Genomic DNA, 14,439 nt, shown 5'->3' on the forward strand with positions numbered 1-14,439 from the left:
TGCTGGCTCAGCCTTTCTCCTACGTGGAACTTGCCCCCTTGAACCTGCCCACATTCACCACCACCCCCCTCCGTACGGGAGAGCTGCATATTCCTGCATTGCAAGGGGTCGGGCTGGATGATCTTCCAATGCGACAATTCTGTGATTCTAACCAGAAAGAAGGCAAAAACCTCTCTCTGTGAGTGAGCGGGCACAGGGGTCGTTTCCCCATTTGTCCAGCTGCTGATAGGAAAGGGGAAAGCCTTTCCCACAACATTTTCTGGTGTCAGGATGCTGTCAGCGGCTCCCAGATGGATGCCCAGGAAAGTACAGTGGTACCTCAGGTTAAGAACTTAATTCATTCTGGAGGTCCGTTCTTAACCTGAAACTGTTCTGAACCTGAGGTACCACTTTAGATAATGGGGCCTCCCGCTGTCACTGCCACGGGATTTCTGTTCTCATCCTGAAGCAAAGTTCTTAACCCGAGGTACTATTTCTGGGTTAGCGGAGTCTGTAACCTGAAGCATCTGTAACCTGAAGCGTCTGTAACCCTGAGGTACCACTGTACAGTGGTGCCCCGCAAGACGAATGCCTCGCAAGACGAAAAACTCGCTAGATGAAAGGGTTTTGCGTTTTTTGAGTCGCTTCGCAAGACAAATTTCCCTATGGGCTTGCTTCGCAAGACGAAACGTCTTGCGAGTTCTTGCGAGTTTGTTTCCTTTTTCTTAAAGCCGCTAAGCCATTAATAGCCGCTAAGCCTCTAAGCCGCTAAGCCGTTAATAGCCGCTAAGCCGTTAATAGCCGCTAAGCCGCTAATAGCCGTGCTTCGCAAGATGAAAAAACCGCAAGACGAAGAGACTCGCGGAATGGATTAATTTCGTCTTGCGAGGCACCACTGTATAAAGACAAGGAAAAGTTTCTTACTGTCCTTTTTTATTTCAATCTTCACAGAGAGAGGCTATAGAACCCAGCCTCTTGAATAATGGCGTTGTCCCGAGTGAATCTCCACACCCCGTCTCTCCCACTTCCTCATTCATCACTTCTATGGGTGCTGCTACGTGCCCTCTGTCTTTGAGCTCTTTGCTCTCCTACTTTCAAGGCTCACCAGCTTCTGGGAGATGGAGGGTCTGGGATGCTTTCTAATGACAACGTGTCAGCCAAGTGTTGTTCCAGCTCTCCCAAGATTTCCCAGCTTTTCCGCCCATCTGCCTCTGAGCTGCAACCTCCCTCAAACCCCTGTTGTAAATCTATACTGTCTTCCTCCTCCTCCTGGAAGGGTCAGGATGGGGAGGCGGTCACACTACACCAGTGTGGTGTAGTGGTTAAGAATGATGGACTTGTAATCTGGTGAACCGGTTTCGATTCCCCGCTTCTCCACACGCAGCTGCTGGGTGACCTTGGGCTAGTCACACTTCTCTGAAGTCTCTCAGCCCCACTCACCTCACAGAGTGTTTGTTGTGGGAGCGGAAGGGAAAAGGAGATTGTTAGCTGCTTTGAGACTCCTTAAAGGTAAAGGTAAAGGGACCCCTGACCATTAGGTCCAGTCGTGACCGACTCTGGGGTTGCGGCGCTCATCTCGCTTTATTGGCCGAGGAAGCCGGCGTACAACTTCCAGGTCATGTGGCCAGCATGACTAAGCCACTTCTGGCGAACCAGAGCAGCGCATGGAAACGTTGTTTACCTTCCTGCCAGAGCGGTACCTATTTATCTACTTGCACTTTGACGTGCTTTCGAACTGCTAGGTTGGCAGGAGCAGGGACCGAACAACGGGAGCTCACCCCGTCCTGGGGATTCGAACTGCCAACCTTCTGATCGGCAAGTCCTAGGCTCTGTGGTTTAACCGACAGCGCCACCTGCGTCCCTTTTTTGAGACTCCTTAGGGTAGTGATAAAGTGGGATATCAAATCCAAACTCCTCCTCTTCTTCTTCTTCTTCTTCTTCTTCTTCTTCTTCTTCTTCTTCTTCTTCTTCTCCTCTGCCCAGTCCCTGAAATTCTGCCTCTTTTAGCCAGGGCAGCTGTTTTGTGGTGTGACACATCCCAGAAGCAATCATGTTGTGTCCCATGGCAGCCATTTTGTGACTGGTGCCCACGGCACTTTCTCAAAATTCCAAATGTGACCATTGTCCCAAAAACATGCGCATTGGTGACCTCCGGCCTACAGGATTGCAGCCGTATGGATCTGGCTGTATTCCCAATGACCTCTTTACTGAGCACTCGTCCCCATTTGCTTGCTCTAATCTTGCAGGGAGGTTACGTATATGATGCCTGCTGTTTATTGAGCATTCATTCTTATTTACTTGCGGGGAGAATATAAGATGCTGCATTGAGCACTTGTTATGTCGCGTTTGCCAGTGCGTTTTCTCTGCCACTTTCCTTTCTGAACAACAATAAGAAGACCTTAACTCTGCATTGCAGGACGCGGGTGGCGCTGTGGTCTAAACCACTGAGCCTAGGGCTTGCGGATCAGAAGGTCAGCGGTTCGAATCCTACGACGGGGTGAGCTCCTGTTGCTCAGTCCCTGCTCCTGCCAACCTAGCAGTTTAAAAGCACATCAAAGTGCAAGTAGATAAATAGGTACCGCTCCAGTGGGAAGGTAAATGGCTTTTCTGTGTGCTGCTCTGGTTCGCAAGAAGCGGTTTAGTCATGCTGGCCACATGACCCGGAAGCTGTACGCCGGCTCCCTCGGCCAATAAAGCGAGATGAGCGCCGCAACCCCAGAGTCGTCCGCGACTGGACCTAATGGTCCCTTTACCTTTACCTTTAACTCTGCATTGCATGAAGAACTATTTTCTTTTTTCTGTCCTGAATCTCCCAACATTCTGCTTCACTGAATGTCCGTGATTTCTAGGGTTGTACACCTCTATCATCCCTATCCCCAACTCACCTTTTCTCTAAACTCCTTCCTCGCAGGAGTGTTGCTCTGCAAAATCTGGGTTGTTTTTTGGAAGCAGATTTGTTCCACCAAATGCACTTCAACTGCACAACCTGAATTCGCTTCAATGAGACTAAATCCCACCTGAAAAATAGCAGTCTATGATAGCTCTGTTTCCCCAAATGCATGGCCCTGCTGATAGTAATTTGAGTGATAATCCTAGGAAGCAACACAACCGGATTAGAGTTATGATCCTTCTGCGATTTGCTTGTGTCACCCGTCGCCTTTGCTTCGTAATCTAAATGTTCCACCTTGTGGAAGCGTTAGGAATCAGCAAGACAGATCTGCAGTCGTTGCTTTAGCTCTGTGCCAATGTGCTTTTAACGCAAGCTGAGAGTTTGAGGCGGGGTTGCCTCAACTCATCCATTTCTTTTGCCTTCAACCCCTACCCCCACCCCCAGTAGCTTGCGACACATCCAGTTAAAGCACAATTGAAAACAACAGCACATTCAGCTTTGATCTGAATGTTGGAGCATAGGAAGCTACCTTAAACTAGGGTTGCCATATTTCAAAAAGTAAAAACCAAGATGGACGCAGGTGGCGCTGTCGGTTAAACCACAGAGCCTAGGACTTGCTGATCAGAAGGTCGGCAGTTCGAATCCTCGCAACGGGGTGAGCTCCCGTTGCTCGGTCCCTGCTCCTGCCCACCTAGCAGTTCGAAAGCACGTCAAAGTGCAAGTAGATAAATAGGTACCGCTCCAGCGGGAAGGTGAACGGCATTCATCCATTTTGCATCACTTTCTATGGGAAAGCATGCCTTGGTTTTGGAACGCTTTGGTTTTGGAACGGACTTCTGAAATGGATTAAGTTTGAGAACCAAGGTGCCACTGTATTTTGAACATTTGGTGTGAATGTCGTCTTAGTCACACTGAGGCATTGCAATAGGAAGGATAGCGGTTCTGGGCACCTTTGCATGGGCACTATGTTCAATAGTGGAACAGTCTTCTTCGGGAGGTTATGGATTCTCCTTCCCTGGAGGTTTTTAAGCAGAGGTTGGATGGCCATCTGTTATGGATGCTTTGGCTGAGATTCCTGCATTGCAGGGGGTTGGACTGGATGACTCTGCAATTCCATGATTCTATTTGTTGTTGTTTAGTCGTTTAGTCGTGTCCGACTCTTTGTGACGCCCTGGACCAGAGCACGCCAGGCACTCCTGTCTTCCACTGCCTCCCACAGTTTGGTCAAACTCATGCTGGTAGCTTCGAGAACACTGTCCAACCATCTCGTCCTCTGTCATCCCCTTCTCCTTGTGCCTTCCATCTTTCTCAACATCAGGGTCTTTTCCAGAGAGTCTTCTCTTCTCATGAGGTGGCCAAAGTACTGGAGCCTCAGCTTCAGGATCTGTCCTTCCAGTGAGCACTCAGGGCTGATTTCCTTCAGAATGGATAGGTTTGGTCTTCTTGCAGTCCATGGGACTCTCAAGAGTCTCTTCCAGCACCATAATCCAAAAGCATCCATTCTTCGGCGATCAGCCTTCTTTATGGTCCAGCTCTCACTTCCATACATCACTACTGGGAAAACCACAGCTTGAACCATACGGACCTTTGTTGGCAAAGTGATGTCTCTGCTTTTTAAGATGCTGTCTAGGTTTGTCATCGCCTTTCTCCCAAGAAGCAGGCATCTTTTAATTTCGTGACTGCTGTCACCATCTGCAGTGATCATGATTCTATTATTCTGCGCTTAGTCCCACAATTGGCATGAGGAGGACTCAGATTCCCATGATGCCCCTGTTGCCACACTTGGTAGGAGATCCTCAGCTTCTAAACTACCCTGACCCTTCCACACTGCCCTGTCAGCCTCAGCCAGAATGGGCAACGGACAAGAACCATGGGATTTGTATTACTAAAACCACCAGGAGGGACATGGCTTCTCCCTTCACCGGCCTACAGGAGTCGTTGCCATCCAGCAGATACGTTGAAACCTGGCCCGTCATAATGGAATTGGCAGAAATGACTGGCAGAATCCGAGACCAGGGAGAAGAGTCGGTGAAAGAAGACTGGAAGAAATTTAAAGACTATTTACAGAAATATTGTAAAATTAATGAATGTTAGAAGGATGTTGGATAGAAACTAAGTGGTTTCCAGCTGTAATGCTTTAGGAGATAGGAAAAAAGGTTTACAAATGGGTAAAAGCTTAATGGTAAGGATTTGCTGAACTAACAAACTGAAGTGGAATACAAAGAAGGGAGGTATGAGGAGGTCTGGGGAAATAAGTGTAAGGAAGATATGTTACGGAAAATTAATGTGTGTGTTTTTTAACTGTTTTTATTTTGTATGTTTCTTTTTATTTTTCATTTTTATTGTTATATTCTAAGAACCTTAATAAATATCTTTTAAAAAAAAGAAAGAAACCTGGCCCGTCATAATGACAGACAATGTGTTAATGGGATAATAACCAGCCATCATGGGATCAGAAGCATAGTTTTCATTGTGTGTGGCTGTTGCACATGAGAAAACCGGTCTTGAGAAGGAGGACAGGCAATGCGTAATTTGAGGGGTGAATCACAGAGGACGGCTGCGTTACTGGAGTTCTCTGGTGAAGGCCGAAAGCAAAAATGTGATTAGTCACACCCAAAGCTCCTTCTGGCGCACATGTAGAATTGTGCTTGCTTCAGCATCTCTGCCCAAATGAATTCGGCGCCTTGGCTATGTTATTTCAAATGCACTGCTTGCAATGTTTAGAAATACAGTGGTACCTCAGGTTAAGTACTTAATTCGTTCCAGAGGTCCGTTCTTAACCTGAAGTACCATTTTAGCTAATGGGGCCTCCTGCTGCCGCTGCGCCGCCAGATCACGATTTCTGTTCTCATCCTGAAGCAAAGTTCTTAACCCGAGGTACTATTACTGGGTTAGGGGAGTCTGTAACCTGAAGCGTATGTAACCTGAAGCGTATGTAACCCGAGGTACCACTGTACTCTTGATTTGGGAAGCAACCTTGAGTGGCTTTTTAAACCCCAGGCAGATTGCTTATTGATAGTTACCAGGATTAAATGCTGCCTGGATTTTAATTGGGAGAGTCTGACCCGTGTTGTGATTAATTGGATATAACTGCAACAAATAACAAACAACAAAAATACAACCGCTGTTGCGCAACAACTTATCAAGGCATTCTCGCTTCCCATGAAATAAGCGCAGTGGCTCTAAGTACGTCCTCCTAGTGGTGCGGCGACAAAACTGCTAGCACATTTGCAAAGAGATCATAAATGTTATTATTATTTAGTAATATTCTAATGATTGTTGAATGTTACTTTTTGATGTAGGTTGCCTATTTTAAAGTTATGTTTTATTATCACATTTTTGTATTGCGTTAGATTGTTATAAGAGGTACATTTTTTGTTTCTTCGGCTTGGGTATTGTAAGATAGAAAGACGGTATACAAATTAAAAATGATGATAAATTCAATGTCTCCAAATTCATAGATTGCTGAAAAACCACATCCAGAAGATGTGCATTGTTATTAGGGGAAAAGACTGCTTTACACAAATGTGTCAGCTGGGCACAATCGCATGTGAAGATGTGTGCATTAGGAGAAATGTGCACTTTGATGTTGATGGATTTTCACAAGTTCAAAAAAGTGCAAAGCATTGTGGAGAACTGAATTTAATGGCTGAAAAAATGGGAAACAGAAAAATGAGAGAGTTGCAGATTCGCCCATATAAACTTCAATTCCTCTTCATAGTTATTCCCCCCCCCCCCGCTTCCTGCTCCCCCTAAACTTCCGCCCGGGTATCCCTCTCTCTCTTCCTCTCATGCCTGGAAAGTTTCTGGCTCGCAGATTTTCAAAGCTTTTCCCAGCCCCTCCGGGCTACCCTTCCCAGCTAAGTCAGTGTTTCCATATGAGGCTGCTCAGAGCAGGCTTGTTTCCTCCGAGGTCGCCGCCCTGACCTAAGGGGGGAAACGCGTCACTTTCCGATGAAAACAAAGAATCTGAACTCTTGGAGACGGGGAAGGGGAGGAGGAGAGAGACTATGAAATCAGGAGGAGGCTGAGTCAAGCCATGTCGGCCTAAAAATCCCCGCTTCAGAGATCATAAAAGAAATTCAAGTTCAGTGGCAGTCAAAAACGAATTGCGCCAAAAGCTGCAGCACGGAAAACAGGAGCGATGCGTCCTCGCAGCAGAGGCGCACCTTGGGTTTTTGAACCCTTGTGTGTTTGCAAACTCACTTGCAGGCCGATCCTAAGGCTGTTGACTCAGGAGGAAATCCCTCTGTGTCCCCGCAAATCGGGATTAAACTTCGTTTGGGCCTGAAAGTGCAGTTTCTACATTGCAGTCCAGAGTGCGTTTTGGAAAGAGAAATGGGACCAAACTGCGTGTTGTGTTAATAGCCATGCCACTTAAATAATTGAAATATACTCAAGAGTCGCAAAGTGATTTCATGCTCTTTATTCAGCTCATAGTGGTGAGGAGGAATGAATGAATGTCCCCTCAAAGTATCTGCTTTATATACATTATTTACACAATGGGCTGCACATGATTGGCTAATTTTGGAATTCTACTGTAAGCCAATCAGGTTGTGGATTCACTTATATCTGGAGCATGATTGGGTGGTTCCTGCCAACGAATCATACTGCTGCATTGTTCAAGGACCAATCAGACTGCTGCAATTTGGATCCTATTGTTCTAGGACCAATCGGACTGCTGCAGTTTGGATCCTATTCAACTCGGTACATAACAATAATGATAATAATAAAAGCGACCGGGACGCAATCCTTAACACAAAGTAGCCCAGGGAGGGAGGGAAAGACGCCTGATCCGGATCGGGACCGTGATGTGGGTTTAACCCTTTCCCTCGTGCCGTTTTCCTGCCAGAAATAACCCACCCCATCCTGCGCTTTCTGCTCAAAGGTGAAATTGGCTGGTAGTATGTTGATGGGCAAACAGGAATTTTGTCAGGGTTGAGTGCGAAATTCAGGGGGGCGGGGCAGGAAAACAAGTTTTAACAACTGCCCCCACCTCTTTTTGCAGCACAGCCCGGATCCGGATTTGGCACACAAACATTACATTCCCCCCCCCACGTGGTTGGCTCCCCCCCCCTTCTTACCAAATAAATGCAAAGTCCTAATTGTGTGTTTTCAATAACATGTAAAACATGAAGTGCAGGTTGGCTCCCAAAGAGCCATTGCAGGTATGTCTACTCAGAAGTAAGTCCCATTAATTTTGATGGGGCTTTACTCCTGGGTAACTGAATAAATGACAAATCTAGACAGCATCTTAAAAAGCAGACATCACCTTGCCAACAAAGGTCCGTATAGTTAAAGCTATGGTTTTCCCAGTAATGATGTATGGAAGTGAGAGCTGGACCATAAAGAAGGCTGATTGCCAAAGAATGGATGCTTTTGAATTATGGTGCTGGAAGAGACTCTTGAGAGTCCCATGGACTGCAAGAAGATCAAACCTATCCATTCTTAAGGAAATCAGCCCTGAGTGCTCACTGGAAGGACAGATCCTGAAGCTGAGGCTCCAATACTTTGGCCATCTCATGAGAAGAGAAGACTCCCTGGAAAAGACCCTGATGTTCGGAAAGATGGAGGGCACAAGGAGAAGGGGATGACAGAGGACGAGATGGTTGGACAGTGTTCTCGAAGCTACAAACATGAGTTTGACCAAACTGCAGGAGGCAGTGGAAGACAGGAGTACCTGGTGTGCTGTGGTCCAGGGGGTCACAAAGAGTCGGACTAAACGACTAAACAACAACTGAATAAAGACTGTAGCCTTTGAATTTGTTTGGAGGTTAGACTGATGGCCAGACTACTATTCTAAATATTGAAGGGGGTGTGAAGGCGACATGGTTGCCTATCTTGTTTGTTGGTTTAAATTTTCATGCAACCTTTCCACCAAATGGTGCTCAAGCAGTAAAAGACAAAATAATCAGCAAGTCCAAGGCAGCTAAAACTGATAAAACAACTCACTACGAAGGCAGAAACCAGCGTATTTCTAGCAGCCATAACAAGGCAGTTTATGAGGTCAAACGTCCTCCTGAATATGTACAATCTAGCTACTGCTTTTCGATAAAAAGGTTGTGCAAGTTTTTGGCATTGTTTCAACACCTGAAAAACCTATTTGAGCTAAGTTCCCAGATGTCCCCGTTTCCCAGGGACAGTCCCCGGATTTGTGATTAGGTCCCTGGACAAATTTCATCCCCGGAATGTCCCCGGATTTCATCTAATGTCCCCAGGAAACACAGTCTCAGCAGCCTGGAGCAGTTGGCTCTGGCTGGCTTCAGTAGCTTCTTGGAAGTCCCCATATGATGGTGGTGCAGGGGCTTTAAGATGCAGCTTCCGGGCTGCCTCCACCTTCCCTGACCCCAGCAACTAAGCTGTGAAGGGAGGCTTCATGCTGCCTATCGGAGCAGCCTCCCAACTCCTACTCGCATGCAAGCAGGAGCGGGGCAGGGATCTCTCAGCTGTGAAGGGAGCCTTCAAGCTGCCTGTCAGAGCTTGTGTGCAAGCAGGAGGGGGCAGGGATCTCTCAGTTAGGCAACGGGAAGCCTCCCTTCCCAGATGAGGGATCCCCGCCCCCTCCTGCTTGCACGCAAGTAGGAATGGGATTGGAGCTGCTCCGATGGCAAGGGAGGCATTGCACTGCCCGAGCCTTGCTGCTGCCACCCAGTCCTCCTTCTCCACCTTCCATGCCTGACCCACCACACACCGCTTCCCCACCACTACCAAAGAACCAACACCTCAGGGGCTGCCCAGGCTCATGGAGAAAGGAGATAGAAGCCTCAGAGGAAGGGGAAACATGGCGGTTGAGGTCAAAGTGGCGGCCGCCCCTCTGCCACCGCCATCGCTGCAGCATCAACGTCCCGAACATGTATTTATTTATTTATTGAACGTGTCCCTGGATTCATTTTTTAAAAATCTGGTAATCTTAATTTGAGCAGGTATGGAACACCTCAGAACAACCCTAAAATGTGTGTACACAAAGGGTAATATTAGTGACGCCTACTAATTATATTCTTCTAATGCTCCCAGCTAAAAGCGGAATTGCATCAAAGTTGCCACATTATTGGGGGTGTTGTGCTTTTTGTGTGTGAGCATCCTGCTATGTTCTTTCCATATCAGTGGAAGCGTCACCGTTGCTGCAGCTGGGGGAAGTCTAGTTCACTGGGGAAGTCATTTAAAAACAACAACCAAGTGATCCTTAATAAAAAATTTAAAAAATCAATTATTTAATTACAAACTATGCACTTATTCATTTAAGCGTACATAATTAGGAACACAGGAAGATGACGTTTACTGAATCAAACCATTGATTGCTCCATCAAGGTCAGCAATGTCTATTCTAGATGGTTTTAAAGGGTGTGTGTTTGTTTTTACTTGCTTATGACATCCTTCTGGACTCTCAAAGAAGCAACAAACTTATTTTACTCTCTCTCTGGAGGAAGTGGAAACATTGAAAGGAAGTTGGTGGGGAGACACACCTTCATTTTCGGAACAGTTTCATCTTCGGTGGTTCCGGCTGTAAGATCGTATCTCCACGCTGCTGAAAAACCATACGTATATATAACGATAGTTTTTATTGGACCAGCCTGTGCTGGTGTGAGAGAGAGAGGCCTGCAAGCTTCACAGGTCTCTTAACAGTGATGTTGCTTGACATACAGTTCTGCAGAATCTGGAAGACTGCATGGGTTGTCCCAGTGAAAGATATCTCTTTATCTATTTACTTAATCTCCTGCCCCTTTCGTGTGGGGGGTCTTCTGTCCTTTTTCAGCTATTACAAAGTATGGAACTTGGGGGGGAAATCATTTCACTCAGAGGGGCAAAATCCGCACACAGCAAATTCCATTTTTGCAACTATTGAAGAATGAAACAACCTAACACTCCTCCATTCGTGTGTTGGAAGAATCTGATAATGTGCTTGGTGGTGCGTGTATTTTCTATCACTTCTTTTCAATCCTTCAGTACAAATTCTTTACATACAGTGGTACCTCGGGTTACATACACTTCAGGTTACAGCCTCCGCTGTAGAGTGCTTCAGGTTAAGAACTTTGCTTCAGGATGAGAACAGAAATCGTGCTCCAGCAGCGCGGCAGCAGCGGGAGGCCCCATTAGCTAAAGTGGTGCTTCGGGTTAAGAACAGTTTCAGGTTAAAAACGGACCTCTGGAACGAATTAAGTACTTAACCCGAGGTACCACTGTACTTATAACTACATCCTCATATATTCAGCAGGCAGGAATAATTAGACTAAGGCTGCAATCGTATGTATGCTTCCCTGGGAGTAAGTCCCATGGAACTAAATGGGACTTACTTCCCACTAGTACTGGACCATTATGAGAGCTAGGAGAATGACTGAGAATATGAGGCAGGAGAAGACCCCAGTTCAAATCCTACCACCCATAAACTCCCCAGGTGGTTTCAGAGAAGCCCCACTTTGCCAACCTCAGACAACACAGTTGCAAAATGGAGTCTATTATTATTAATAATAATAATACCCAGCCCATCTGGCTGGGTTTCCCCACTCACTCTGGGCAGCTCCCAACAGAATATTAATAATAATAAAGCAATAAAACATCAAACATTAAAAACTTCCCTAAACAGGACTGCCTACCTTATACAAGCCTACCTTACAGAAATGTTTTAAGGATCGCTTAAGCTGGTGTTTGCAAAGGCCGTAGAGTGCAGGGGTGGAATGCTACACAAATATTTAGTGTCCCCATTCTAATTTTAGACTGGACCTCTGGTCAATATGGCATTGAGGCAGGCAGCCAGTCGCAGAGCTCCCAGATAGCAGAGTTTTAATTTAGTCTTCATTGGGCTTAACTCGTTTTAAATCAATTGTTTTTTATGTGGAGGACGGATGACTCTGGAGCTTTGGCACAAAATTGCAAAGAACTGGCCTTGAGTGGAGATGTTTTACCCGCCTCCTTTTACTGAATTTCAGACTGCCGAGCCCTCAAGGAAAAAACCTGTTTTCTTGTACTTTGTAAAATACCATGCACGATGATGACATAATAGCGTGCGGTGTAACAACAAAAGTAATTTACCTTAAGTGAAAAACAAGAGCAAGTATGGTGATTAACAAGTCTTAAAAGAAGCCTTTTCTACTCCGTGGACTCAGCCTGCTCTGAGTATGACTAATATTGACTGTCAACTGGTGCCATTGCCAGTCAAAACTTTGAAAACACAAAATAAAAAACTTCACTTTAGCACTGAGAACCGTCTTGGGAAGGGCTGTAGCTCAGGGCCAGAACATCTGCTCTGCATGCAAAAGGTCCCACATTCATCCACCAGTGTCTGGGGCGGCAGGACCACAAAAGGCAACTTCATATAGAAACACAGAATTGTAGCGTGCGAAGGGACACCAAGGGTCATCTAGTCCAACCCCCTGCAATGCAGGAATCTTTTGCCGAATGTGAGACTCGAACTCACAACCGTGAGATTAAGAGTCTCGTGGTCTACAGATTGAGCTGTTCTTACACATTCCAAACAAATACAGATTGCCTACAATCCATAAAACGCATTTTCAGATTTGGCTTTGTAAATAATGCTTTGATTGTGTTATCCCAGAAATTTTACTCTCCAATTAGTTGCTTTTTTAAAAAAAGGAATAGCATTTAACCAACATTTGCAAAGTTGCGATGATCCAAATCCCAAACAGCTCCCAGATTTCGGTGAAACAGATACAATGACCCTGTATTAGTGCTAATTTTAGGTCTCCATTCATTACACGCCAAGATACTGTTGAGTACACAAAGAATAAAAACACTTCCCCTGTGAAAGAGGTTATACAGAGTTGTGGACTAAAAGAACGGCAGCGAGCCAGTGTACCAAATTGCAATCTAGCTTCACGAAATATCAGATGGTATTTCAATACTGTAACAAAGAATTACTTTTTCTTTTGACAAAAATGCAATTAAAAAGTTGCTGGTTTAAAAGAGGTTCAATTGGAGCGGTCTCTTTTACTATCCTTAAATAAAAGTTTCTCCAAAGCGGAGCCACAAACGGGAACAAATAAAATATTCTGCTGGGATGAACTATTTTTCTTCCCGCAGCAAAAACACTGATCAATAAGTGGCGCGATGCCTGGGCAACACATCGCCCAGATCTGCCTTTGCCAACCTGGTGCCCTCAAAAGTGTTTTGGACCACAACAGCCATGCTGGTTGTGGACAGTCCGAAACATCTGGAGCGTGCCGCACTAGCAATGGCCGACTCAAAAATTCAGCGTGGCTGTGCATGGGGACTTTGTGCACCCTGAAGCCAAGGCAAGGGAGCATTTCTCAGCAGCATTCAACCGTACGCACGCCTGCCATAAATCACTGCAAGTCTTGACTCACCATTAGAGGCCAAGGGGCTGCCGTTGTGCTCCATTCTCTAGGAAAGTTTGCCGGAAAAGGCACTTCTGCAGCTGCGGCAGATGTGGTCACCCAGATGTTGGAAGCGAGCCGAGCGGACCGGTTCCTGCAAATAATTCTGCAATCCAGGCACAGCCTTGGCTCCTTGTCTCTTCTGTCCAGTGACTCGCTCTTTTTGCATCACCATAGGTCCTCGGAGTGCAGAGAAGGGTTCTCCGAAGGAGGAGTCCAGGCCACAGCAGCGTGTCTCTCTTTTTCAGGCAAAGAAGGCCCTCCTCTGATACTGACGTCTCTGCTGGCAGCTGTGCAGGGGAAAGCAAACCGGGCCTCCGCCCAATTGCTCATCACAACCCTGTCATTTGGCAGCTGGAATGAAAGTCTCTGCTAGTTGGGCCTTTTGGCATTGACAGGGATATTTAAAGGCCATGGGGCGGGGAGGGACAAAAAGGAGCGAGACAGCAGAGAAGAGGGTCAAAGGGCAATGTTCCCAAACTGAGAGGGTGGGGGGGGAGAGTCCCAAACTATATGCATGCATGGAAATCTCTATATACAGAAACAGAATTGCTATCTCGCTTGCTTTTCTAGACAGGCCAGCAGTTCCAAGATGTTCTATCGTCGACTGCCCTTCCCTATGAAAGACACGGGGTGCTATTTCCTTTTTTTATGTATGTAAATTTTTATTAGTTTTTTAACATACCATTTTCAACAGTAATGAAACGTACTTTTACATTTTATACATTTTTTTTACATCAATCCTGTCTGGAAATTTTCCAATCTAAGCTCTTAGTATACATTTCTTACTTTCCCTGTTACATTTAAATCTCATAACTGATATCTCTTTTCTTTATCTACTTTGTAACGTTTCATATATTTCTCCTTACAAAACTTGCAAAACTTGTAGTCCTACTTGCGTAATACAGTATGTTGATTACAATTGCTCTTCAGATAGTTTGACACGGGGTGCTATTTCCAGCTGAGCCGTACCAGACCAGACTTGAAATCAATGCTGTCTTAGCTCTTAATTACTAAAGAGGTACAACATCTCTCACTCACTGTATCTTCAAGCTGGTAAAAAGAAAAACGACCAGCAAGCAGATTTATGCCATGCAGCTGAGAAAAATGTAGGAGCCTTGCCAGAAAAAAACCCCAGAGCTTCAGAAATAGACATGAAACACACTCAGATTAGAGACTTGAAACTTCAAAGATTTGAGGGTGTCTAAACAAGGACACAAA

The 14,439-nt window shown here is 45.8% G+C and overlaps 1 protein-coding gene across 1 annotated transcript in view; it reads right to left on the bottom strand.

Annotated features, from left to right (window-relative positions):
• The window catches only part of PLCD1 (phospholipase C delta 1), a 66,542-nt gene extending 53,007 nt beyond the window's left edge, over positions 1–13,535 (bottom strand). Inside the window, exon 1 of the mRNA XM_083466857.1 lies at positions 13,189–13,535. Within this exon, the coding sequence (XP_083322983.1) occupies positions 13,189–13,222 (34 nt within the window). The 5' untranslated portion in view covers positions 13,223–13,535. The remainder of the gene's footprint in view (positions 1–13,188) is intronic.
• Between the last annotated feature and the right edge of the window lie 904 nt (positions 13,536–14,439).

This window comes from Podarcis liolepis (assembly GCF_965112155.1).
Source record: "Podarcis liolepis genome assembly, chromosome: 12".
NCBI lineage: Eukaryota > Metazoa > Chordata > Lepidosauria > Squamata > Lacertidae > Podarcis > Podarcis liolepis.